This window comes from Lentinus tigrinus, assembly GCF_003813185.1.
Source record: "Lentinus tigrinus ALCF2SS1-7 unplaced genomic scaffold L226scaffold_91, whole genome shotgun sequence".
NCBI classification, from domain to species: Eukaryota; Fungi; Basidiomycota; class Agaricomycetes; order Polyporales; family Polyporaceae; genus Lentinus; species Lentinus tigrinus.
The window spans coordinates 1-19,806 of record NW_027138000.1 but is presented as its reverse complement, the minus strand read 5'-3'; the positions used below and the strand labels follow the sequence as shown (position 1 = coordinate 19,806).

The 19,806-nt window shown below is 56.1% G+C and overlaps 11 protein-coding genes across 11 annotated transcripts; 9 read left to right on the top strand and 2 right to left on the bottom strand.

Annotated features, from left to right (window-relative positions):
- Positions 1-2,092: 2,092 nt before the first annotated feature.
- On the bottom strand, positions 2,093-2,433 carry L226DRAFT_541173 (uncharacterized protein). Its single transcript, XM_067682024.1, has 2 exons — positions 2,175-2,433; positions 2,093-2,121 (listed from the first exon to the last, which is right to left on the bottom strand). Exons 1-2 carry the CDS (start codon positions 2,348-2,350, stop codon positions 2,115-2,117), a joined length of 183 nt encoding a protein of 60 aa, XP_067528389.1. The 5' UTR covers positions 2,351-2,433; the 3' UTR covers positions 2,093-2,114.
- Positions 2,434-2,492: 59 nt separating this feature from the next.
- L226DRAFT_496345 (uncharacterized protein) lies at positions 2,493-3,116 on the top strand. Its single transcript, XM_067677556.1, has 3 exons — positions 2,493-2,680; positions 2,734-2,896; positions 2,956-3,116. Exons 1-3 carry the CDS (start codon positions 2,645-2,647, stop codon positions 3,021-3,023), a joined length of 267 nt encoding a protein of 88 aa, XP_067528388.1. The 5' UTR covers positions 2,493-2,644; the 3' UTR covers positions 3,024-3,116.
- Positions 3,117-3,900: 784 nt separating this feature from the next.
- On the top strand, positions 3,901-5,650 carry L226DRAFT_496342 (FAD/NAD-P-binding domain-containing protein). The gene is made up of 2 exons (XM_067677555.1): positions 3,901-3,998; positions 4,068-5,650. The coding sequence occupies exon 2, from the start codon at positions 4,197-4,199 to the stop codon at positions 5,409-5,411; it is 1,215 nt and encodes a 404-aa protein (XP_067528387.1). The 5' UTR covers positions 3,901-3,998; positions 4,068-4,196; the 3' UTR covers positions 5,412-5,650.
- On the bottom strand, positions 5,487-7,144 carry L226DRAFT_401057 (uncharacterized protein). Its single transcript, XM_067674568.1, has 7 exons — positions 7,052-7,144; positions 6,923-6,987; positions 6,806-6,868; positions 5,970-6,750; positions 5,788-5,912; positions 5,704-5,714; positions 5,487-5,642 (listed from the first exon to the last, which is right to left on the bottom strand). Coding segments are annotated over exons 2-7 (993 nt in total). The 5' UTR covers positions 6,935-6,987; positions 7,052-7,144; the 3' UTR covers positions 5,487-5,641.
- A 129-nt stretch (positions 7,145-7,273) lies between these two features.
- L226DRAFT_541171 (uncharacterized protein) lies at positions 7,274-7,656 on the top strand. The gene has a single exon (XM_067682023.1). The coding sequence runs from the start codon at positions 7,291-7,293 to the stop codon at positions 7,579-7,581; it is 291 nt and encodes a 96-aa protein (XP_067528385.1). The 5' UTR covers positions 7,274-7,290; the 3' UTR covers positions 7,582-7,656.
- Positions 7,657-9,119: 1,463 nt separating this feature from the next.
- On the top strand, positions 9,120-10,679 carry L226DRAFT_541170 (FAD/NAD-P-binding domain-containing protein). The gene has a single exon (XM_067682022.1). The coding sequence runs from the start codon at positions 9,451-9,453 to the stop codon at positions 10,636-10,638; it is 1,188 nt and encodes a 395-aa protein (XP_067528384.1). The 5' UTR covers positions 9,120-9,450; the 3' UTR covers positions 10,639-10,679.
- Positions 10,680-11,849: 1,170 nt separating this feature from the next.
- Positions 11,850-13,915, top strand: L226DRAFT_474354 (cytochrome P450; the record flags this gene model as incomplete). Its single annotated transcript, XM_067676576.1, has 10 exons — positions 11,850-12,051; positions 12,101-12,230; positions 12,288-12,479; positions 12,531-12,792; positions 12,860-12,983; positions 13,043-13,056; positions 13,116-13,387; positions 13,439-13,571; positions 13,613-13,770; positions 13,837-13,915. 10 exons carry the CDS (start codon positions 11,850-11,852, stop codon positions 13,913-13,915), a joined length of 1,566 nt encoding a protein of 521 aa, XP_067528383.1.
- Positions 13,916-14,163: 248 nt separating this feature from the next.
- On the top strand, positions 14,164-15,245 carry L226DRAFT_400942 (uncharacterized protein). Its single transcript, XM_067674567.1, has 3 exons — positions 14,164-14,395; positions 14,455-14,960; positions 15,023-15,245. The coding sequence occupies exons 2-3, from the start codon at positions 14,494-14,496 to the stop codon at positions 15,036-15,038; spliced, it is 483 nt and encodes a 160-aa protein (XP_067528382.1). The 5' UTR covers positions 14,164-14,395; positions 14,455-14,493; the 3' UTR covers positions 15,039-15,245.
- Positions 15,246-16,130: 885 nt separating this feature from the next.
- L226DRAFT_541168 (uncharacterized protein) lies at positions 16,131-16,640 on the top strand. The gene is made up of 3 exons (XM_067682021.1): positions 16,131-16,239; positions 16,332-16,413; positions 16,479-16,640. Exons 1-3 carry the CDS (start codon positions 16,185-16,187, stop codon positions 16,510-16,512), a joined length of 171 nt encoding a protein of 56 aa, XP_067528381.1. The 5' UTR covers positions 16,131-16,184; the 3' UTR covers positions 16,513-16,640.
- A 358-nt stretch (positions 16,641-16,998) lies between these two features.
- On the top strand, positions 16,999-18,098 carry L226DRAFT_400862 (uncharacterized protein). Its single transcript, XM_067674566.1, has 2 exons — positions 16,999-17,814; positions 17,895-18,098. Exon 1 carries the CDS (start codon positions 17,245-17,247, stop codon positions 17,782-17,784), a length of 540 nt encoding a protein of 179 aa, XP_067528380.1. The 5' UTR covers positions 16,999-17,244; the 3' UTR covers positions 17,785-17,814; positions 17,895-18,098.
- Positions 18,099-18,943: 845 nt separating this feature from the next.
- On the top strand, positions 18,944-19,502 carry L226DRAFT_400846 (uncharacterized protein). The gene is made up of 2 exons (XM_067674565.1): positions 18,944-19,338; positions 19,400-19,502. The coding sequence occupies exons 1-2, from the start codon at positions 19,091-19,093 to the stop codon at positions 19,422-19,424; spliced, it is 273 nt and encodes a 90-aa protein (XP_067528379.1). The 5' UTR covers positions 18,944-19,090; the 3' UTR covers positions 19,425-19,502.
- The last annotated feature ends 304 nt before the right edge of the window (positions 19,503-19,806 follow it).

Below are 19,806 nucleotides of genomic sequence, written 5' to 3'. Positions count from 1 at the left end.
TATTATAGCCCAACAGGAGACCCGTGACCCGACCAAGGGACTACCGGGGTGGTGCGGTATCGCGAGCGGCGCGGCTTGCCGGCTCGAAGCTCCCTCAAGCTCAGGTGGGCTGAATGCTCGACGCTGGCGATAGCATATCCCAGATATAGCGCGGCGGGGTAGCGGAGAGGCGACCATAGAGTAGAAGGCGTTGGGGCTGCCCCGTGATGCTCGTAGATCGTCCTGTGGAGGGTTCCGTGGGAGGGAATGTGTCGAAATGAGAAGAGCTGATGGTACATACCGACATAGAGTCGCGGGTTCAGTGCGGCAACAATTTTTTGAGTTCATATAGACACCGAGGAGCGCCTCCACGGTGCGTGCTTGGGTGCAAGTACGACGCCGTGATGGAATAGCGCGAACATCCAGAACGGGGTGCTGCATAGGAAGCCGAGGAGCATCGACGACAATAATGCGTCGTTTAGTGTGACCACGCAAAACTGTGATATTCCCCTACTAGACATAAAATTCCTGGCTAGTGAACCGTCTGCAGCAAATTTTGGTTCGACCGGTGAGGCATGTCCTCTCTCCAGGCCGGGGTGGATTCTGTTGTATCGGCAATGGGAACGTGGTGGAACGCAGCATATGATCAACTTCGTGTATATCATATCAGAATGAATAGTACTGACTGAAAGATTCTATCTTCGCCTGCATAGGTATCGTGTGGTGGATTCCAGACATCCGTAGTTGATGTTCCCACCAGGCAGTGCTGCGGCCGCCGTCGTCCGTCTCGGTGAGCTCAAAGCACAGAACGGGCATGTTGTTAAACTGCTGCAGAATCCCGCCAAGATGGCTTTTTGCCACGCTTTGGAGGAAAAGGACTCGATAAGACGTGATGTCATTGTTGACCACCACGTGAAGGCTATTGAGAGTGTCCGGTGACGGTAAGGCCCGGAGGAGAAGGGGAAGCGTGATCGTAATGCTTCCCCATTCTCTCTCACCGCCGCTTGCAGTCCATATATGCAACTCCTGCAGCGAGTAGAGGAAACTCATCTGCTCCACCAGTGCACGCGGCTTGGTGTCGTCGATGGGATAGGTGGATAGTGGATCGTCTGCATAGACAGCTAGCTGCTCGACTGCTATGCCGAAGGGACAGGAGGGCAGGATGTTCATGACCTCCTGCAAATACTTTCCCTTCACGAATCTTCAGCGGAGAGTATTCGGTACAGAATGAAAAAGCCACTCGCCTTGATCGAAAGCACCTTCAAATTTTCGCACGACCAGGACCTGCGCAGCGACCGGAGACAGTTCACGATAGAGGGAGTTGATACAGGGGCACCGCCATAAAAACTCAGGCTGAGACTCCGAAGATCGTGCAGTGACCAAACGACCCGGAATGCGTAGCACAGAAGGTTCTTATTGGAGGGGTCGATCTCGAAGACGAGCTCGGTGAGGTGATATTGAGTGACAAGGATATGATGATTGGGAGGATACCCCCAGATATGGAGGTCTGGGAACTTAAGCACGATAGCGCGTACATTTCGCAAAGCTCCAGAAAGGGTATGGTGGGTGAACGGGATGTACTCCCCCCGGCGCAGGTTGACGATGAGCTCCCGGACGAGGTTCGCGAGAGACGGGTTCTCGCGTATGGAACGAACGAAGAGTTCCACGTCAAGCGAACAGCGGAACACGACAGTATGATAGATATTTTGGCATGCACGGGGGTACCAGGCGGTGCATGTCAAGGCGCATGCGAAGAGGTCGTGAATAGGGTTTGTTGAGCGCGCGTCGTGTGTCGATGTCCAGTGAACCAGTTCGTGTCTATCCATCCATGGCAGCGGTTCCCAAACGCAGTCAATCACCACTTCGTAGACACTGAGAGGCAGGCGTGATTTCTGCATGATATCTGGATGATTTAGGACGGGTGAGGGTCGAGCAGCAGTACGTGGGATGAGCATACGATGAGTACCGTCGAGTCTAACTCTTATCTGATCGTGCGTAGATAGCCACGTGGCAATTTGGTTTGTGAGCGCCTTCGCCGCGCGTCCTCTTCCACTTTCTGCCAGCGAGTCGCGACTGCCCAGTTCTTTCCCTCCTTAATCATGGTAGTATTTCTAGGAGCTCTAATGCATAATGGCTCAAAAGGTATGAGTGAAAGCTTTGCCCGTGAAGCTGCCCTGGTTTATCTCTTCCTAGAGTGACCACGACTCACATTATCTCCAACTATATCTTCTGGTGACATTGCAGTAATACGACAATCGGGATGACGCACATAGCAATGAACCACGAGTAACTGACTAACGCTCAGTTTCAGCGGTGCCCGAACCGTGGCACGCATCGCTGCAGTAAGGTCGAAGTCAACATGTGCGACCATAGACGGTGGTAGGTTCCGCCGTCCACGTGCGCTAGATCGTGGGCTGGGAGGAGTTACGCGTGTACTGCGTCATCGACGCGGGGCAGCGGAGGACGCTCCGCCGCTTCTGTTCGAGCTGGCGGGCTTGCACGAAATGCGAGCGGGTACTTGCCCAGAAAGGCAGGTGACTACGCAGTGCTGCGTCATTCCCTCCTCCTCGCGCATATATAAGACAGGCCTTGCGTCGGGCCTACTCAGTCCTTTCTCTCCATCACTTTCACCACCGTCGCATACCACCAGCTCATCGTCGCAAACATGTCTCTCCCCACCCGTCAGATCGGAGGCCACAAGGTATGTTCCTCGACGCGCCCTCGGGCGGATAGAAACTTAACGGCGCACTGCAGGCTGCCATCAACAACCCTCGCGTCTCTGAGGAGGCGAAGGAGCATTCTCGCCGGGCCATCGATGAGCTCGAGTCCCAGCCCGAGACCGAGGAGACGCGCGCTGGCTACGACGAGGACAAGGACGAGGTTCGCCAGAACGCCGGCTACAAGGCCACGCTGAAGAGTGAGTCTCTTGTGTGGTGGGTGTATGCGCGTATTCTTACCTTGTGAGCGTGCCCGTAGACCCCAACGTCAGCCAGGAGGCGAAAGATCGTGCGCAGGAGATTCTTGAGGAGCGTGACGCTCTCTGAAGCGTTGTTCTCGCCGTGACGATACCGTGTCTTCAACTGCAGTAGGATTCATGTTGTATGAGTTGTCCGTAATTTTGTACGAGTAGTATCGCGATCGCAGAGATATCTTTGTGATGACTTACAAGCCGGTTATTCAAGGCAGATTTGCTGTGACAAACGCGCGACGTAACGCGACAGTCACGACCGGAGGTGCGGCTGCAACGTCACCGTCGCGTCACTCCGACATCCCTTCCGTTCGTCCGGACTCTCCATGAGTGTGCTGCTCTTTCTTGCATCATTGCCACCCTCTGCGCGCGATTTTCGAAAACAGGGCAAGACAGACAATAGCCGGTGATGGCAGCCTGAGCAAGCTCGCTCGACTTCGGTGCTAAGACAAAGAGACGTGTCGAAGGACATGAGACCTACGAAAGCAGGGTTGGTTGGCGTTGGGCTTTTGAACACATTGGTGAGACACATTTTTCCGCGCGGAAGGACGACATGACAACGAGAGTTGCATGCCGGCTGTGGGCACGATGCGGCCCGCATGCCATGATGCAATCGTGTCCCTCCAAACTGCGCCATCCCTACAAGGTCACAAGCATATGTATTGAGTTAACCTGTTTTGCTACCGACACAGATTTCATGCCCCATTGAAGGGGGCGGCAGATGTGGAGCATGGTGCATGGCACTCATCGGACTCATACCTACACTTCCGGACATAACATTATCGTGAGTTACCTTTGTGCTACGCTATCGTCCCCGCTGGTCGATTATAGGACGCAAGAACATATACCAATGGGCATCGCTCGCTAGTCACGGTCCACCCACGGCTCCGATGTGGGGCTGGGCGTACGTGTGTCGTCGGCTTGTGAACTGGCCTCGAGCTTCGCGCGGATCTTTCGCCCGTGAACTTGGATGACGCGGCTGGACGGCGCACGACTGCTGGCCCCGGGTACCCTCACGGGCAGCCGTTGAAGAGGACGCGAAGGCTTTGCTGTGAGTCACTGAGTGCACCTTTCATTGTGCACGCTGCAAGCTAATACTGTAACTATGCGATTAACGTAGCAGGCCCCTGGAAAGACGCAAGAGGCATAAAAGGCCTCAAGTGATACCATCTGACCTTCCCGACTCCGCAAGCATCCTCCTCCATCGCAAGTCGTCAAGTGCTTGTCTTCGGCTCACTCTTCCCCCGACATGTCTTCCACCTCTTTTACCCAGCCCAACATTGCTATTATCGGCGGCGGTCCAGGCGGGCTTGTCGCCCTTCTGACACTCCTCAGCCGCGGAGTCCCCGTCACGCTCTACGAGCGAGAGGCGAGCAGCGACGCTCGTAGGCACCTCGGTGGCATGCTCGATCTTACCTGGGACGAAGGCCAGCGCGCCTTGCGCGAGAACGGACTTGCCGACGCCTTCAAGAAGAATTCCCGCCTCGAGGGGCAAGAAAACCGCATCTGCGGCAAGGCCGGCATTCCGTTCGCCCGCCGCACTGAAGACAACGTGCCCGACGAGACGAAGGCCCGCCCCGAGATCGATCGCCGCGTCCTTCGCGAGATCTTGCTTGGGGCCATCCCCGAGGGCGCGATCAAGTGGGACCACACCCTCGCGTCCGTCCGCCAGCTCGACGACGGCACCGGCAAGCACGAGCTCACCTTCACTAATGGGCTCGTTGTCGTCTCGGACTACCTCATCGGTGCTGACGGCGCCAACTCGCGCATCCGGCCTCTTCTCTCGCCTTCCACACCCATCTACCACGACGTTAACGGCGCGGAGATCTCTGTTGCGCCCGCGGTCGCTGCGCTCCCCGAGAACGCAGACATCCGCGAGGCAGTCGGGCTCGGGAGCTGCTACTGCGCGGAAGACAAGAAGCTCTTCTCGTGCCAGCGCAACGGCGACGGGCGCATCCGCGTGTACGTGTGGTTCCGCGGGCCGCGTGACTGGGTGCTCCCGCGCGAGACGCAGGAGGCGCGGCGCGTGCTGCACGAGATGTACGCGGGCTGGGCGCCATGGATGCACAAGATCATCGATGTGTGCGACGAGGATGCGGTCTACCCGCGGCCGCTATTCTACCTACCCGTTGGCCACCGCTGGGATCATAAGGTTGGGGTTACGCTTGTTGGCGACGCGGCACACCTCATGAGCCCGTTCGCGGGGATGGGCGCGAATGTGGCCATGCATGATGGGCTCGAGGTTGGTTTGGCGCTAGCGGAGGCGGTGTCGAAGGGCATGGGCGTGGAGGAGCGGGAGGCGAGTCTTGCGGCTGTTGAGGAGAAGCTTTGCGCGCACGCGAAGGTGTTTGCAGAGATGAGTTACATAAACGTGAACATGGCGTTCGCGGATGATGCTCCTCGGCTGTTGGTGGAGGGACTGAAGGCTATGGGTGCGGAGCAACCGAAGATACTTAGCAACTAGTAGTACATGAAGGGTAGCGGGTGCGGATGTACACGTGCAGACGTTGCAGAATAGATCATTTGGTAAGAGCGACGTCGGAAGAGTGCTAGTGGTATATAGTACACAGCAAGCAGAACCCGAGACTCCGATATATCATTACTGGGTAACTTGAAGAAGACGGGACTTGAACACGATAGGTTGATGGGTAAGTGCGGACCTTCGCTAATAGTCACGAGAGGGATGCACGTCTGTCTACATAGCATCGTGAGTGATCATACACGGTCAATGATAGACTGAACGCTGATGTCCCTACTAGATAGACCTCTGTGGAGGGGTCAGAGAGTCTGGCTGCAAGAGAGTATGCTAAAGGACGTGCGCGAAAAAACGCGCGACGCACCTTGACCATGGCCCAGTCGGCGACGACTTGCCTCACACGTACCGCTAATCTGTCCGCACACAACGGGCAGGAGAGCTGGTGTCCCAGCGGTAACAACGCGGCTTCGATCGCGCTCGAGGGGAGGTCTTGACACCCAGTATCATGTACCGCAGAGTGTTTGCATACAACGGAGAGTCACGTACCGGCTCTGTCTTCCCAGGCGAGCTGCGCAGCAGCGAGCATCCATGCGTGAGTGAGCTTCGTCTGCTCGACAGATCCGCACGTCTGTGATGGCGGATGCGGTTGTGGCGGCTGGAGGAGGAGACGCTTGAGGGCACCGAGGCGGGCAGAGTGGAGGATGAAGAGCCGCTTCAGGTACAAAGGTCCCATCTGCTCTGCAGTGGTCTCCGGAAGGGACATGAGGCGATACGAGAGCAAGTGTGTGGAGGTTTGGACGGCGAGCGAATGAAGATCATGTTGCGCCGCTAGTGTGTAGGCTGCGAGGGGTGCTAGGGGTGCGTTGCTGAGAATGAGCCCATATAGCGCGGACGAAGGTAGGACGACGTCTTTTGCCGGCACACCGTACGTCTCCATAGCGTCCACCGCAGAGACGAGGTCGTGAATGGAGGGGCTGAAGGGAGCACATGATATGTTGTAGATGGCATGGAGGAGGACGTTGAGGACTGCGGCGGACTCGGGCAATGCGATGACCTGGTTCATGCCGCCCTCTTCGTTCGGGTAGGTGCTGGCGGGTAGATATGGAAGGCGATTGCTCCAGTCGTTCGAGGATTTCTCCTGTATGACAGCGCGGTGGACATAGAAGAAGATGTTGTCGGATGAGCGGAAGACGGTGTCGGGTTGAGGGGGTATGAGTTTCGAGTCGGGATGAAATGTCTGTGAGATCAAGATGGTGACTTCTCCAGGGATGTCCACTTCAGACTGAGGGACACATGCGGATAAAGTGGGTGAACTGGATTTGGACGGCTGCAAGAGCTAATCAGACATGGAAATTGTTTAACCCTCTGGGCTGCATACGCACTGGAGGGGTCGGGACTTGATATGAGATCAACTGCGACGGCGTAGTACTAATATGAAAGGAGGACTGCATTGTGTGAGCTAAGGAATACCTGGGATAGGAGTGTAATGGTAGGCTCACCGCGACGTTCATGGCGGGGATGGATGGAAATGGGGGAGGGGAACTGATTAGAAGAGCACTCGTACCTATATACCACGAAATAAGAACCGTGATAAGACGAACTACGCGTTGATGACGACGGGAACACACCCTATTCAATGATGACCCGTCATGCAACTCAACGCTCCGCGAATACACCACCGGCTTTTCCCGGAATGTGCGTTCCTGTGGCTGTTAGACATCCCAACCACACCCCAGGGACGAGACTTGTTCTGTAGATCGGTTTGAACCTGCGTCCGGGAGAAAGTAAGGCTGGGATAGAATAGAGTGCACGATGATGATATACGTCGCCGTATGAGCTTGACGGCACTTCGGGACATGGGGATATAATGAGGCCGATTAGTTGGAGTACTTGGCTGCACCTGCACCATAGCAGAGCCGGCGGAACAGGATGCTGGGATCGACACACCAATACGAGCAGGAAGGTCAAATCTCCAGAGCGTCATACCCTTACACCCGATGACGTATTGTTGTATAACGTGGGACAGGCGCACTTGGCACGGCGGACGTCGGAAATTCAACCCATCCCCAAGTGGTTCGATCGTGCTATAGCCTTGACACCAATACGAGCTCGCGGATTGCAAGGATCGGATCTGGGGGTCACGATTATGCTGCAGTGAGCATGCGAGGACGCATGTAGGTGAGAGGAATTAACTCATATCATGGCCGAGATCCGACTCGGTTCACCGTTCAGCAGTCCTCGAATATATCGCCGAAATCCCGGTCCCCGGCTCCTCACCTGGAACCGCGAACTCGCACCAACCGAGTGTATCAACCCACAACACGACTACCAGCGCCACTGGAACGGCGTGCGGTGCCCCACATCGGCCGGGAAAGGGCCAGCATTGAATATTGAGCCTGGAGAAGTTGGGAACCGTCAGTCCATATGACCCTTGTCCCCCTTCCAAATTTACCCCGGAAGTGAGTACTATATGCAGCTAGTAGCATGCGGCAGCGAGTACCAGCCTGCCATGGGGAGGCTTCTCCCCGTGTGTCCAAACAGAAGTTGGATGACCTATGGCGCCCGGAGCGACGTTGAAAACCTAGGTGTAAGAAACGTACGTCTTCTGCTATATGAGTCACGATGGTCCTGACATTGGTATTGACAATGTACACTTACTACCAATCCTCCGCGTTCACGATCATGCCATACTTTCGATTTCGCGCAGCGCCTGGGATGAGTTGAAGTAATCTTCATCCGTTACTGGAGGAAGCGCATAGAGTCGCATCCCTCACGCTCTTCAATCAGTGGCCAAGGAATGGGAGTAAGACTGGGAGTAGGAAAGAGTCTTTCGAAATAGAGGTCGGACGGCCGAGCGCGACCGGCTAGCGGCCGGCCCGGGCTGCCGTATGACTAGACGCCTATGCTTCGGCGCACTATCGGCCCTGAGGCACTGTGTCTTCCTCCCACTGAAACTCGCCGATCGGTGTAACGGTTCGAAGCAAGCAAGTTGAGCGGTCCCTGTAAAAACTTCACTGTACATGCGTTCTAATGTGTTGCTGAGTTGGACAGGCCCGGGTCGGCTTATGCGGAGATGCGGCCGATCGTTGAAGTGCTCCTCAAGTCCCCGCTCACGAAGCTGCACCCGACGGCATCGCATCTGTGACTGATAGTGTATACGAGGTGCGCGGTTTTCGCCTACATAGCCGGTTCGACGTGTACTTACAAGCTAATTATGGTTCTGTATCACCGATCAGCGAAGTTTCCAACCGCAACTCATGTTTTTGCAGAGCTTTGGTGCATTCCCTGACATGCGGAAAGGCAAGGTACGTAGTATTGTCTTCTGAATAGTCCTTGTTACTTAACTCCAGAGATTGGTGTCGCTTTGATTCTCGGAGCTCAGCGGGCAGTACCGAAGAGAGCCCCGCCGTCCATCGTGACCGTTCCATATGAGCTATTGTAGCTTAACCAGCTTGTAACCTCAGCCTGTTGCACTGCCTTTCATCTTCGGACTGCGCGATCATGAGAAATCTTGTAAGTCTGGGAGCATGCTCACACACTCTGTCAGTCGCTGATTCAGACTATCCACAGACGCGAGATACCGAGGTCACGAAACGTGATAACTCGACAGCGCATAACCATATGCGCTGTCGGTGCTGGTCGGTCTTCACCCACGCTTCTCAATGCAGCGTTCGGAGTCACGATTTGTTACGACACCTCTACCGAAGGGGATTCAGATCAACGTAAACCACCGGCCTAGACGATGCGTGCCAGTGCTTGCACGTCTTCCCAATTCAAAGGCGGGTCTCATGTGGGGGCTTCACGGTCTCTAGGAAGAACCGGACGCCGTCGCAGCTACTCCAGAAGCTATTGACCGTGCCCGCGTGGGTTAATATTTGGTTCGCATGCGCTGACATAGCTATTCTGTCAGGATCGAGCGGGAAGTAATAAAAGGACTGTGTAGGCCGCCTGGTCTCCCAGTATAGCGGGGAACATACTCGTCTGCTAGCCCTCTTCTTCAGCATCATCGATCTCTTCGTCCTGAGCCATGCCTACTATCACCCCCCAGCCTAACATTGTCATTGTCGGCGGCGGTCCCGGAGGCCTTGTCGTCCTGCTCACCCTCCTCACTCGCGGTATCCGGGCCACACTCTACGAGCGAGAGGAGAGCAGCAATGCTCGCGCTTACCTCGGTGGCATGTTGGACCTCACCTGGGAAGAAGGTCAGCGTGCGCTGCGCGAGAACGGGCTCGCGGACGCCTTCAAGGCCAACTCGCGCATCGACGCCCAGGAGGGACGTATCTGCGGTAAGGACGGTATCCCCGTCTTCCGTCGCACGGAGGAAGATGTACCGGATGAGACGAAGGCTCGCCCCGAGATTGACCGCCGCGTTCTGCGGGAGATCATGGTCGCCGCTACCCCAGAGGGCGCGATCAAGTGGGGCCACACTCTCGCCTCCGTCCGCCCCCTCGAAGACGGCACTGGCAAGCACGAGCTCACCTTCACGAACGGCCTTGTCGTCGTCTCGGACTACCTCATTGGGGCCGACGGTGGCAACTCACGCGTCCGTCCACTCCTCTCACCCGCTGCGCCCATCTACCACGACATCACCGGCGCAGAGATCTCCGTCGCACCATCGGTCGCCGCACTCCCTGAGAACGCAGATATCCTTGAGGCAATCGGGCTCGGGAGTTGCTACTGCGCTCAGGACGGCAAGATGTTCATCTGCCAGCGCAACGGCGACGGGCGCATCCGCGTGTACGCGTGGCACCGCGGTCCACTCGACTGGGCGCTCCCCCGCGAGCCACGGGAGGTGCGGCACGTCCTGCACGAAATCTACAAGGACTGGGTGCCGTGGATGCACAAGATGATTGAGATCTGCGACGAGGACGCGATCTACCACCGTCCACTGTTCTACCTTCCCCTCGGCCACCGGTGGGTGCACAAGTCTGGGGTGACGCTCGTTGCGGACGCTGCGCACCAGATGAGCCCGTTCGCTGGCGCTGGCGCGAACATCGCTATGCTCGACGGACTCGAGGTTGGGCTCGCACTGGCGGAGGCTGTGCGGAAGGGCTGGGGCATGGAGGAGAGGGAGGCGGCCATTGCCGCTGTTGAAGAGAAGGTTTGTGAGAGGGGCGAGAAATACGCGAAGTTGAGCTATAATAATGCCAACCTCTCCTTTGGTCCCAAGGCTCCCCAGGCATTGGCCGACGAGTTCGTGAAACTGGTTACTTGAATGGTTGTATTTGTAGTACAGGACGTCTTCATAACACGGTTGAGTCTAGTAGCTCAGCGAGTAGTCCCGGGAGCCTGGTGGATATTCAGTGAAGTGGAAAAACCGCGTGATGGTGGTCAGAGCTAGCAGCAGTTATCCATAATCATGACCATAATGCGGATGGAGTTCAGTCGACGGTTGAGACGGAAGGATGAACGGACTTCCGAGTCACTGGCACCGCGTAGATGTTGTGACAAATCGCGTGACGTAACGTGTAAGTCACGCCGCATCGTCTCCAGCCCTCTCGTTTTCTTGTCTCTTCCCGTGTGCCTTAGGCAAGGTTAAAAGTCCGGATACACGGTTCTTTCTCAATGCAATTACCGTTTTATCCCTCTGCGATGGTATGTGAGCAGTATTACTCATTGTTCGCAATCGCTCTCACTCTTCCCCGCACAGGCAAACCAATTTTCTCATCGCGCTCGACGGCCACCGTACCCCGTCTGCCTTGCAATTCCCCCGTTCACACTCGGGGTTCTCTTGGAAACCATAGCACCGCCTACAACGAGTACGAGTATCGCTTGCATCGCTCGTTCAATCGCTTCTTCCAGTTGAACTTCAAATTTCAAGCTCGCTGTCACTGTTCGAAAGGCACAAAATACGTACGAGCCGGGAAGTCCAGCGGGGATACCAAACCACGTCACTTCAAGCTCCATTGCCAAGTCACTTTCTTGCCTCCGAAGGCGCTTACTAGGCTTGACTCTCGCACGGTAGTAACCGGTTCCGGTCCCGGTCGCCTATCTTCCACAATCTACGAGTCATCTGCCAGTTACTTGGACTCGAGGACCGGTGCCGTTGCTTGCAGCGCTCTTGAGTGCCTGTTGCCGTTGCACCCGTCCTTGTCGTCTTCACAGCTGTTGTAAAGCTACTACCAAGAGGGAGCTGAAACCCCTCGTGTGGTCGGACAAAGTTCTCCGGCTGTGCAGCGTGAGTACTCCCTTATACCCGAGTTCGACAAAGAGTTGTATATTTACGTTGACTTACATGCTTTTGCAGCACGTCGTTGACTCACTGGAGCAAAACGCGGCACCGCCGTGAGACCGTCGGCGGTTGAGTGTGCTGACCTCTACTTCCGGCTCCACCGTCTGTCGTTGAGTATATTTACTGGCTCTACAGTTGATCGTCCGGTTCCAACCCGAACTTAAATCATTCCCGTCGCCCCTGCATTCATCGCCATGGCCCTCGAGACTGTTGATCCTTTGTGGTTATCAGTTTCGATTCTGGCGGTCTCTGTATTCGCCCTCGTCTACCTAAAGAGACGTCGGTCCGCGGCACCCCTGCCTCCCGGTCCTCCAGGATGGCCCATAATCGGTAACCTCTTCGATTATCCAAAAGAGGACCTGGCGAAGGGACTGTTTGAGCTGCATAAACGATACGGTACGCCCGCCTTTGTCACCCTCGCTGAAGCCATATAACTCTGTCCCAGGGCCACTCGTGCATCTGAGTATATTCGGGAAGTCCACAATCTCGATCGGTTCGTTCGAGGCAGCCTCCGACCTCCTCGATAAACGGTCAGCGAACTACTCTGACAGACCTACCCTGGTCATAGGCGATCTGTATGTGGTCTAGTGTGTCTCGAGCACGGTCATCCCGACTCATGATGGCACCTTCAGGACTGATATCTACCACTGGAACTTCCCGCTCATGAGCTATGGTCCGGGTTGGCGCGCACGTCGGCGCATCTTGCATCACGAGCTCCTTCCGGAGAGCATCGCCAAGTACCGACAGTACCAAATGCACGTCACGCATAACCTACTGCGCAATCTCCTAGCAAGTCCCAAGTCCTTTGGGAAACACCTTCATCAGTGAGTCCCGTGTCTTCTTTAATCCTCGAGCTACGCCGACAGAACGTGCAGAACCTTCACGGCCATTGCTATTCTCGTCGCGTACGGCCTCGAACCGCAAGGCGACGACGACAAGTATGTCGGTATGCTGCGTGGTCTGAGCATCGCCGCCGACGTCTGCGTGCCCGGAAAGTACCTGGTCGAGTCACTGCCCGTCCTTCAACACCTTCCGTCATGGTTCCCTGGTGCGGGTTTCAAGCAGGAACTCGCATATGTGAAGAGACGCATGCGCGAGATTACCACAGGGATATGGCAAGCCGGGAAGCGCCACCTGGTAACCATTTACTGGCATCTCACAGTCTTTGAGCAATGAGTTGATGTCGACGGTCGTCATTCTGTAGGAAGAGGGCGCGGAAAACGACTCGGTGTTGGCTGCTATCGTGCGAAACGCTGCTCAGCTGGACCCGGACGCAGCCGCCGAACAAGAGGAAATGGGTCTGGGTATCGCTACAACCATATGGACTGGTCAGTGATACACTCTTCTACGCTCTCGTTCACAGGGCTCATCGCTCACAATCACGCAGCTGGCGCCGGTACTGTAAGTTATGAATACTGCGTCAGAGGATCCGCTGAACGTTGAACCTGCCTCTCGTGCAGACCGAGAGCGGCGCGCTCGTCTTCTTCCTCGCCATGGCGCTCTACCCCGATGTGCAAAAGAAGGCCCAGGAAGAACTCGATCGCGTAATCGGGCCATCCCGCCTCCCCGACTTCTCGGACCGCGACTCTTTGCCGTACATCAATGCCCTCGTGAAGGAAGTCCTGAGGTGGCACGTCACTACCCCGACGTCTCTCCCGCACGCGTCTCTCAAGGATGACATCTACAATGGCTACCGGATCCCCGCTGGTTCAATTGTGCTCCCCAATCTATGGTATGTATGTGGCTACGTCCAGTTATCTTCTCCCAACCGACATTTTTCTAGGGCGTTCGCTCAGGACCCGGAGGTCTACCCCGATCCCTCCCGCTTCAACCCCGACCGTTACCTCAAAGACGGTCAGCTGAACGAGGAGGTCAGGGACCCGGCCACGATTGTCTTTGGCTTTGGACGAAGGCAAGTCCTCGCTCCAGGAGTTCTGGGAGACGATGTTGACACGAGTATAGGATCTGTCCCGGACAACACCTCGCTGCCGCCTCTCTATTCATCACCTGTGCGTCGGTCTTGCACGCGTTCAACATCACTCCGCCTCTCGACACGAATGGCAAGCCCATGCCCATGGAGGCAAAGTTCGTGAATACGAGCATCACTTCGTACGCGTTCCCTTCCTTTATCTCTTATTTGACAACTGGGAATAATCATGATGTTTCGTCTCCGTTTTGCAGTGATCCGGCCAAGTTCGAGTGCGAAATCACCCCCCGCTCACCGGCGAGAGCGGCCTTGATTGAGCAGCTCGTAGACTGACGGTCTCGAAGTACGTTTCTCCAACTGTGTAAGAGTATCCTCTGCATGTATTGGAGAATTGGAAGCTGCGCAGCACGGAGTCCGTGTTGCTTCACTTACCTTCTACGCGTCTACACCTCGTTTGGGGCCGCAGAGGACGGACAATAGTCGCTTGCGCCCTGACAATCCGCACGCTCATGCGCGCATGGCTTGCCCGAGAGATGGTAAGTGCCGTGACCTCTGACTACCATGTCCAGCCCAACAGGCCGCGCTCTCCCATCCCCCTATATGTCACCCACGCTTCGCACTCCGACGACAGTCTTCCGACAGGCCGTGCTCTGTTGAAGGTCAATCACGCATCTAGGTACCGCCAGATGCGGTCTTTGACGTTCTAGCTGATGGCTCTAATACGGTCCACGGCGTTACGCCCGACGTCTGCAACGACGTCGGCACTTTTTGAAGTCAATAACCAATGATACAATTTACTTTCATTGTCATGAGGTATGTCATGGGCCACCCTCATCGGCTGCAAGTTCCGAGTACTTCTAAACTTCTTGCAGAACGGACACCCTCCAGTGCACCGAGCCGCTCACCACACGATGCTCTCCGCGATCGTCCCATTCGCTCTCGCTCTCATCGTCGCCGTACACGCAACTCCCGCCCGACTTGCTACTACTCTCGTCCCCACAGCGCATGGCGGGAGCGTCACTGACCCTGGCCCCGCCATCGACATCACCAGCGTTCCCGCACAGGCCAACGTCACCCTCAGCAAGGTTGGCGCACAGGCGGACTCGGCGGCCCAGATCTTCCCCGCGACGCTCCTTCTTTGCAGCACGGGCTGCACGAACTGTCCTGAGGGCTTCGACCTCAGCACCCTTCCGCACAACGTATGCCTGGACCCGGGCACCGGGTTCGTCGCGGCGTACATCGAGCAGCCGAGCAACGAGGGCCTGCCATTCGCAGTTACGGTCATGCAGCAGGGGTGCGAAGTACCCAGACAGATCTCGACGGTGAACACATGCGTCGCGATTAAACCGCCCTTGGTTGAGTCGCCCGACTCGTCGGAGTGTGTGTTTTGCTGGACCAACTTCGAGCTGAGCCCGTGAGTTCAAGCTGTGCAATGTGCAGGTATGTTCTGCCGTGACGCCCAGCATCAGATGAGCTGCCACTGACGCGTTTGATGTATTGAAGGATGGGATGGTTGGGAGTAAATAATTTAAATGGATGTTAGGTGGTCGCTATCCCGGAATGGTGGAAGGCTTCGCGTTGCTCACGTCCCTCGGCCCTGTGTGGATTCCGACGGATGCCGTCCGATGTCACTTCAGACGTCAGGCGTCAGTTCGTATAGCGCTGCACTCGTACCTTGCTTGGCTTGATCAACTCTAGAATATGACTCAACGGAATCTTGCATGCTGCAGGCTGAGGTACCGAGGGCTTTCCGTCAGATGACCCACACAACAAACGATGTTCGCCCTATTGAGGATATCTACCCTGCCGTGCTCTTCCTCTATCTAGACAATCACTGCAGTCTGCACCGACTGCACCGCAGGCTACGACCTCAGCGTCCAGCCCAGTAACGAGGGCCTGCCATGTCCTGGGCTTCGGGGGTGCAAGTCACTTCAGCAACTGCGCGCGGTGAACACTTGCCAATCGGTCGCTGATTTCGGGCTGAGGCTCTGTGCAGTTTCTGGCGTGGCTCGCCTTCGAGCTCAGTCCGTAGTGAGCGAAGAGATTGGCATAGAGGTGCCCGCACCCTACGGAACCTGCATAGAGGTCGACCCGCTGCCCGCATATGGCCTCGACCGCACGAGACTCCAACCGTACCCGTGTTTACATGTTTCGAGCCCGCCAGAAGTCTCGCAGAAGGACATTTTTGCAAGCGCATGGCTACTTGGTTCTCGCAGCGACAGGTCCTGGCATACACTCGGCCATTTGATCCCACACCAGGTAAGTGTAACCATCTGCACATCACGGTTCTCCCGGTCGGACCAAGGCCCAAGTGACAGTAATAGAGTGGACTGCTTCGTGTGATCAGCGCGGTTGGGTAGTAAGAATAGTGTTGACGGCCTGGTATATGTCGACGAGGCTTGGCGTGGGTCACCGGAGAGATCGGGCCGCGGTCTAGCACGTGGTGACGTGGTGAATGACGTCGTCTTTTTTTTTGCGCTGAGCTAGATACTCAGAGTCGTCTCCGACTCCTTGACCTTCTGTTAAGTTGAAGATCACCCGCCATCTTCTCGGACATATCACACTACATTTGAGGGCCATAACCATACTGCCTAGGTTTGACATGTTCTATCCATCCAGACACCTGCGAACGCAGGGCGAAAACCTTGCGAACCTACGTAAGTGTGGCCGCTGCTACTGTTGGCTGAGCTCGTGGCTTGCTGCCTGTTTTGCGCTCATTGGTATCTCACTTCCGAATACTATCTGTCAGGGCACAAGGTTCTACAGCGTCTCGCCGTAGGCAATGGAGTCACCTCTACGCCGACCGGCCGATCCTGTCAATACGCTACAAGGTTCGACCGTACTACCTCCGGCTCGGAGCCGCTGAACCTTCATAGGATACTCACCAGTTTCTTAGTACCGTCCGCTACGACATACCTTTGGCTCAATAATACTGTCGATACCGTGACCTTTCTTTCTCTTGTTCCTCTACAGTAGAAAGAAACTCCACACTTCAGTGATTTGCACCTCCCACTCGCTATGTAGCGCTTCGGCATTCGCGGACTTGATTCCCCGCCCTCAGGAACCGTCATAGTCAATGGACAGAACACTAAAGTCCTGCTGACATTTGTTGGACTGCTACTCTAGCTTGACTGCTGTTCCAGGCTGACCTTTTTCACCTCAGCATCCTTCCTTTTGGCCGTTAATCCGGTTCAATGCCGCCGCATGACCTGGACGTACAACTCTAGCGACTACAAGAATGTTCATACGAGTAGGCCTCCCCGACGACTCAATTGCACTACTTCGGGCTGACCGCACCTTCTAGCAAACATGTGGGCCGTAGAGGTCGGGGCATGACTGGCTGTGCCTCTCAGATATCACGATTGGCCGGCTACCCGACGACCTCCATAGCTCCATCACCGGTTCTTAGGCGGCTCGCACTCCAATCGTAACAGATCTTCTTCAATGCACCCGCTCGCCGCTCCATAGGAGAGGACTCGTCCAGGTACGACAGTACCTAGTCGTTCATGTTTGAGCTAGGCCCGAGACGCTGCTCAGCGATGAACGTTCGACGTTGCTGCCGTACGGAACCGCTGTCACCCATTCAGTGAGCCGCGCATGTGGTCGGTCACCGCTTGTCATGGGCCACCCTCGTCGGCCCCAAGTACAGTATATAAACCACCATGCAGAATGCCAACCTCTCCAGACCAATCCCCCCAGGCATCAGTCTACAGCACATACCACTGCACACCATGCTCTTCAGTCTCACAACCCTCGCTCTCGCCCTCCTCGGCACTGTCCAAGCGACCCCCGTCGCACCGGCTACCTCCGTCACTCCCTTCGTTGACTTCGTCAGCGCTGACTCCTCGATCCCCGTCCTGGACCTCCACAAGGACAGTGTCAGCGCACACCCGAACGCCACGCTCGGGACGGGCAAGAGCTCCGGGGCCGACCAGATCTACCCCGCGTCGCTCTTCTTCTGCCGCTCGACCGGCTGCGGCAGCTGCACAGGCTTCGACGCCAGCATCCAGCCCCATCAGGTCTGCCTGACCCCGGGCTTCAACTTCGTCTCGATGTTCATCAGCCAGCCGAGCAATGAAGGCCTTCCCTTCGCCTTCTACACTGGTCCGGTGGGGTGCGCGTCGTTCGCCCAGGTCCCGGTGGTGAACACGTGCTACAACGCCGTCAACTACGTCGGCTGGGACTTCGAGCTCATCCCTTGAAAGCCGTTCAGGCGGCGGACCGTCTCCTAGGTACGTTTCCGAGTCGTTCCCGCATACTGAATTGTCCGGTTGCGTGCGCGATATTGAGCCGTTGCTGATTTCTCTGACAGGTTGTACGAGTAACGGTTGAGGAAGCCCTCCGGCACGGTTGGGGCGTAGCATAAGGATTTCTCGTTGCGATTGGTATAATTCTTGCGAAGGAAAATCAGATTGAAGGCGTATCGCGTTTGTCCCTGTATAGCAAAACTTGCCCGAACTATCTTTGAGCACAGTGCTTGCAACCCGCGCGACAAGTTCTGTGTGCACACCGGTCTCGCGAACGAAACCTCATCGACAACTTGAAGGCCGTCGACTTCAAGTCAATTTGCAGGCGGCCACTGGCAATCGACATGGTCAAACCGTCAAGCATAGTCCGAGTCACTGTTATTCTGGGGCTCCGTATTTTCATAGAACGTGTAGATCAGAGCAGATATGGATGAAGGGATCCCGGGCATCGGAGACCTCGAGTGGGACTCGAAGTTGCTTGAATTTCCCATCCCTAACCTTTGTGCGGGAGGTGGGCACCGCCACAGAACACGTGGCTTGCACGAGGTCGAGCCGGCGTCGGCGTCTCAGAAACCGATTTCAACTTGAACCTCGGCCACGCGTTTAACCTCGCTGATATGGAAGACGTCGCACGACAGCATGACATGTGCGTGAGTACTGCTAGTGGTTGAGGTATGCATTGAGTGTCCTCTCGCTGCGTACTGACATAGTTTGGCTAGCTCTCTTAGTTCGCTGAGCGGGCGACAAGCCACCATTTGTTATTGTTTCTATTGCAAACGACTCGGCCGTGCGAACACCCGAGGCTCTTTATTTCACAGTGAGTTCGGTGCATCATCCGTTCTGGTCGCCATGAATAGGCGGACGTTGAACCTCGCTTGACAGCCAGCGCTGCTAGGCGCTAGCTCCGGACCTTCCCGGTGAGTCAAGACGCTTCATCTTCAATCTGCTATAGTACACTCACCGCCTTAACCCCATACTTCAGCCCCGTGCTCACCGCGACGATTAGGCTCAAGCATTGCGGTTCTAGGCGCGGTACAATTCCGAATTACTGCATCTTTTCCAGAACAGACTCGGAGCGCTTTTGTCTCAGGCCCAGGAACGGGTCAGCAGTCCCGGCGGATGCAGCGCAGAGTGCGCCTGGGGTTGTGAGACCGTAGATCAAGCGCTACTGTGGACATGACTCTCGGCGGCTAGACCTCACCAAGCCCCCGACAGTGGTGGGACGCCCAGCAAACCACTAGTACGCACAGCCGAACACGGTATGTCCGCATACCGTATGAGCGATACGAGCAATAAGGTGAGTAACAGCAGTACTCCGTCGTCTGGAGTAGCAGCATTGCAGACGAACGAACCCTCTACACAATCTGGATCGCTCCCTCCGAGACCCTGGCCTAAGCAGGGCCTCGCAATGCACTTCTCTGCAGTAGGGAGCCTCGACAACGACAGTTACGATGGGGTCGGAGCAAAATTCCGCGAGTACGCGCTCTATGCGCGGCCGACCAGTTCCAGGTATATTTCTTTTTGGTCCTCAACCCTCCAGCTGATACTGTCGGCGCTGACCTCAATACAGTCTCCTGCCCTTGCAAACATTGTAGTAGTTTGAACTCGCCGCTCGTATAGTCAAATGCTCATAGCATACGCGCCCTCACGGTGACGGTATGTAATGCACGAGTGGTGCCCAACGGTATAAAAGCCATGGTACATCCTCGACACTTCTCCAGGCTCAACACCTACACCTCAGACAAACCGTCTACAGTCTAACACGTCTACCACCGCTCCAAAAATGCTCTTCACTCTCACCACCGTCGCCCTCGCCCTCGCCGGCACCGTCCACGCGAACCCTGTCGCTCGCAGCACCCTCACTGCCAGCGTGGACTCCGTTAGCGCGTCCAAGGACATCCCCGTCGTCAGCCTCGACCTCGGCAGCGTCTCCCCGCACGGGAACGTCACTGTGGGCACGGCGGGCGTGCACACCAG

What these genes read in the sequence shown, in the direction of transcription:
- L226DRAFT_400942 (XM_067674567.1), top strand. Translation starts at nt 14,494, where the DNA reads ATGCTCTCCGCGATCGTCCCATTCGCTCTCGCTCTCATCGTCGCCGTA.
- L226DRAFT_496342 (XM_067677555.1), top strand. Translation starts at nt 4,197, where the DNA reads ATGTCTTCCACCTCTTTTACCCAGCCCAACATTGCTATTATCGGCGGC.
- L226DRAFT_496345 (XM_067677556.1), top strand. Translation starts at nt 2,645, where the DNA reads ATGTCTCTCCCCACCCGTCAGATCGGAGGCCACAAG. An exon ending in GTCAGATCGGAGGCCACAAG is followed by an intron (nt 2,681 to 2,733) that starts GTATGTTCCTCG and finishes GGCGCACTGCAG; the next exon opens with GCTGCCATCAACAACCCTCG. An exon ending in CTACAAGGCCACGCTGAAGA is followed by an intron (nt 2,897 to 2,955) that starts GTGAGTCTCTTG and finishes GCGTGCCCGTAG; the next exon opens with ACCCCAACGTCAGCCAGGAG.
- L226DRAFT_541173 (XM_067682024.1), bottom strand. Translation starts at nt 2,350, where the DNA reads ATGGTCGCACATGTTGACTTCGACCTTACTGCAGCGATGCGTGCCACG.
- L226DRAFT_401057 (XM_067674568.1), bottom strand. An exon ending in ATCAAGTCCCGACCCCTCCA is followed by an intron (nt 6,751 to 6,805) that starts GTGCGTATGCAG and finishes TAGCTCTTGCAG; the next exon opens with CCGTCCAAATCCAGTTCACC. An exon ending in CGCCTGGGAAGACAGAGCCG is followed by an intron (nt 5,913 to 5,969) that starts GTACGTGACTCT and finishes CTGGGTGTCAAG; the next exon opens with ACCTCCCCTCGAGCGCGATC.
- L226DRAFT_400862 (XM_067674566.1), top strand. Translation starts at nt 17,245, where the DNA reads ATGCAGAATGCCAACCTCTCCAGACCAATCCCCCCAGGCATCAGTCTA.
- L226DRAFT_541168 (XM_067682021.1), top strand. Translation starts at nt 16,185, where the DNA reads ATGTTCTATCCATCCAGACACCTGCGAACGCAGGGCGAAAACCTTGCG. An exon ending in CGAAAACCTTGCGAACCTAC is followed by an intron (nt 16,240 to 16,331) that starts GTAAGTGTGGCC and finishes ACTATCTGTCAG; the next exon opens with GGCACAAGGTTCTACAGCGT. An exon ending in TCCTGTCAATACGCTACAAG is followed by an intron (nt 16,414 to 16,478) that starts GTTCGACCGTAC and finishes CCAGTTTCTTAG; the next exon opens with TACCGTCCGCTACGACATAC.
- L226DRAFT_400846 (XM_067674565.1), top strand. Translation starts at nt 19,091, where the DNA reads ATGTCCGCATACCGTATGAGCGATACGAGCAATAAGGTGAGTAACAGC. An exon ending in GCGCGGCCGACCAGTTCCAG is followed by an intron (nt 19,339 to 19,399) that starts GTATATTTCTTT and finishes ACCTCAATACAG; the next exon opens with TCTCCTGCCCTTGCAAACAT.
- L226DRAFT_541171 (XM_067682023.1), top strand. Translation starts at nt 7,291, where the DNA reads ATGAGGCCGATTAGTTGGAGTACTTGGCTGCACCTGCACCATAGCAGA.
- L226DRAFT_541170 (XM_067682022.1), top strand. Translation starts at nt 9,451, where the DNA reads ATGCCTACTATCACCCCCCAGCCTAACATTGTCATTGTCGGCGGCGGT.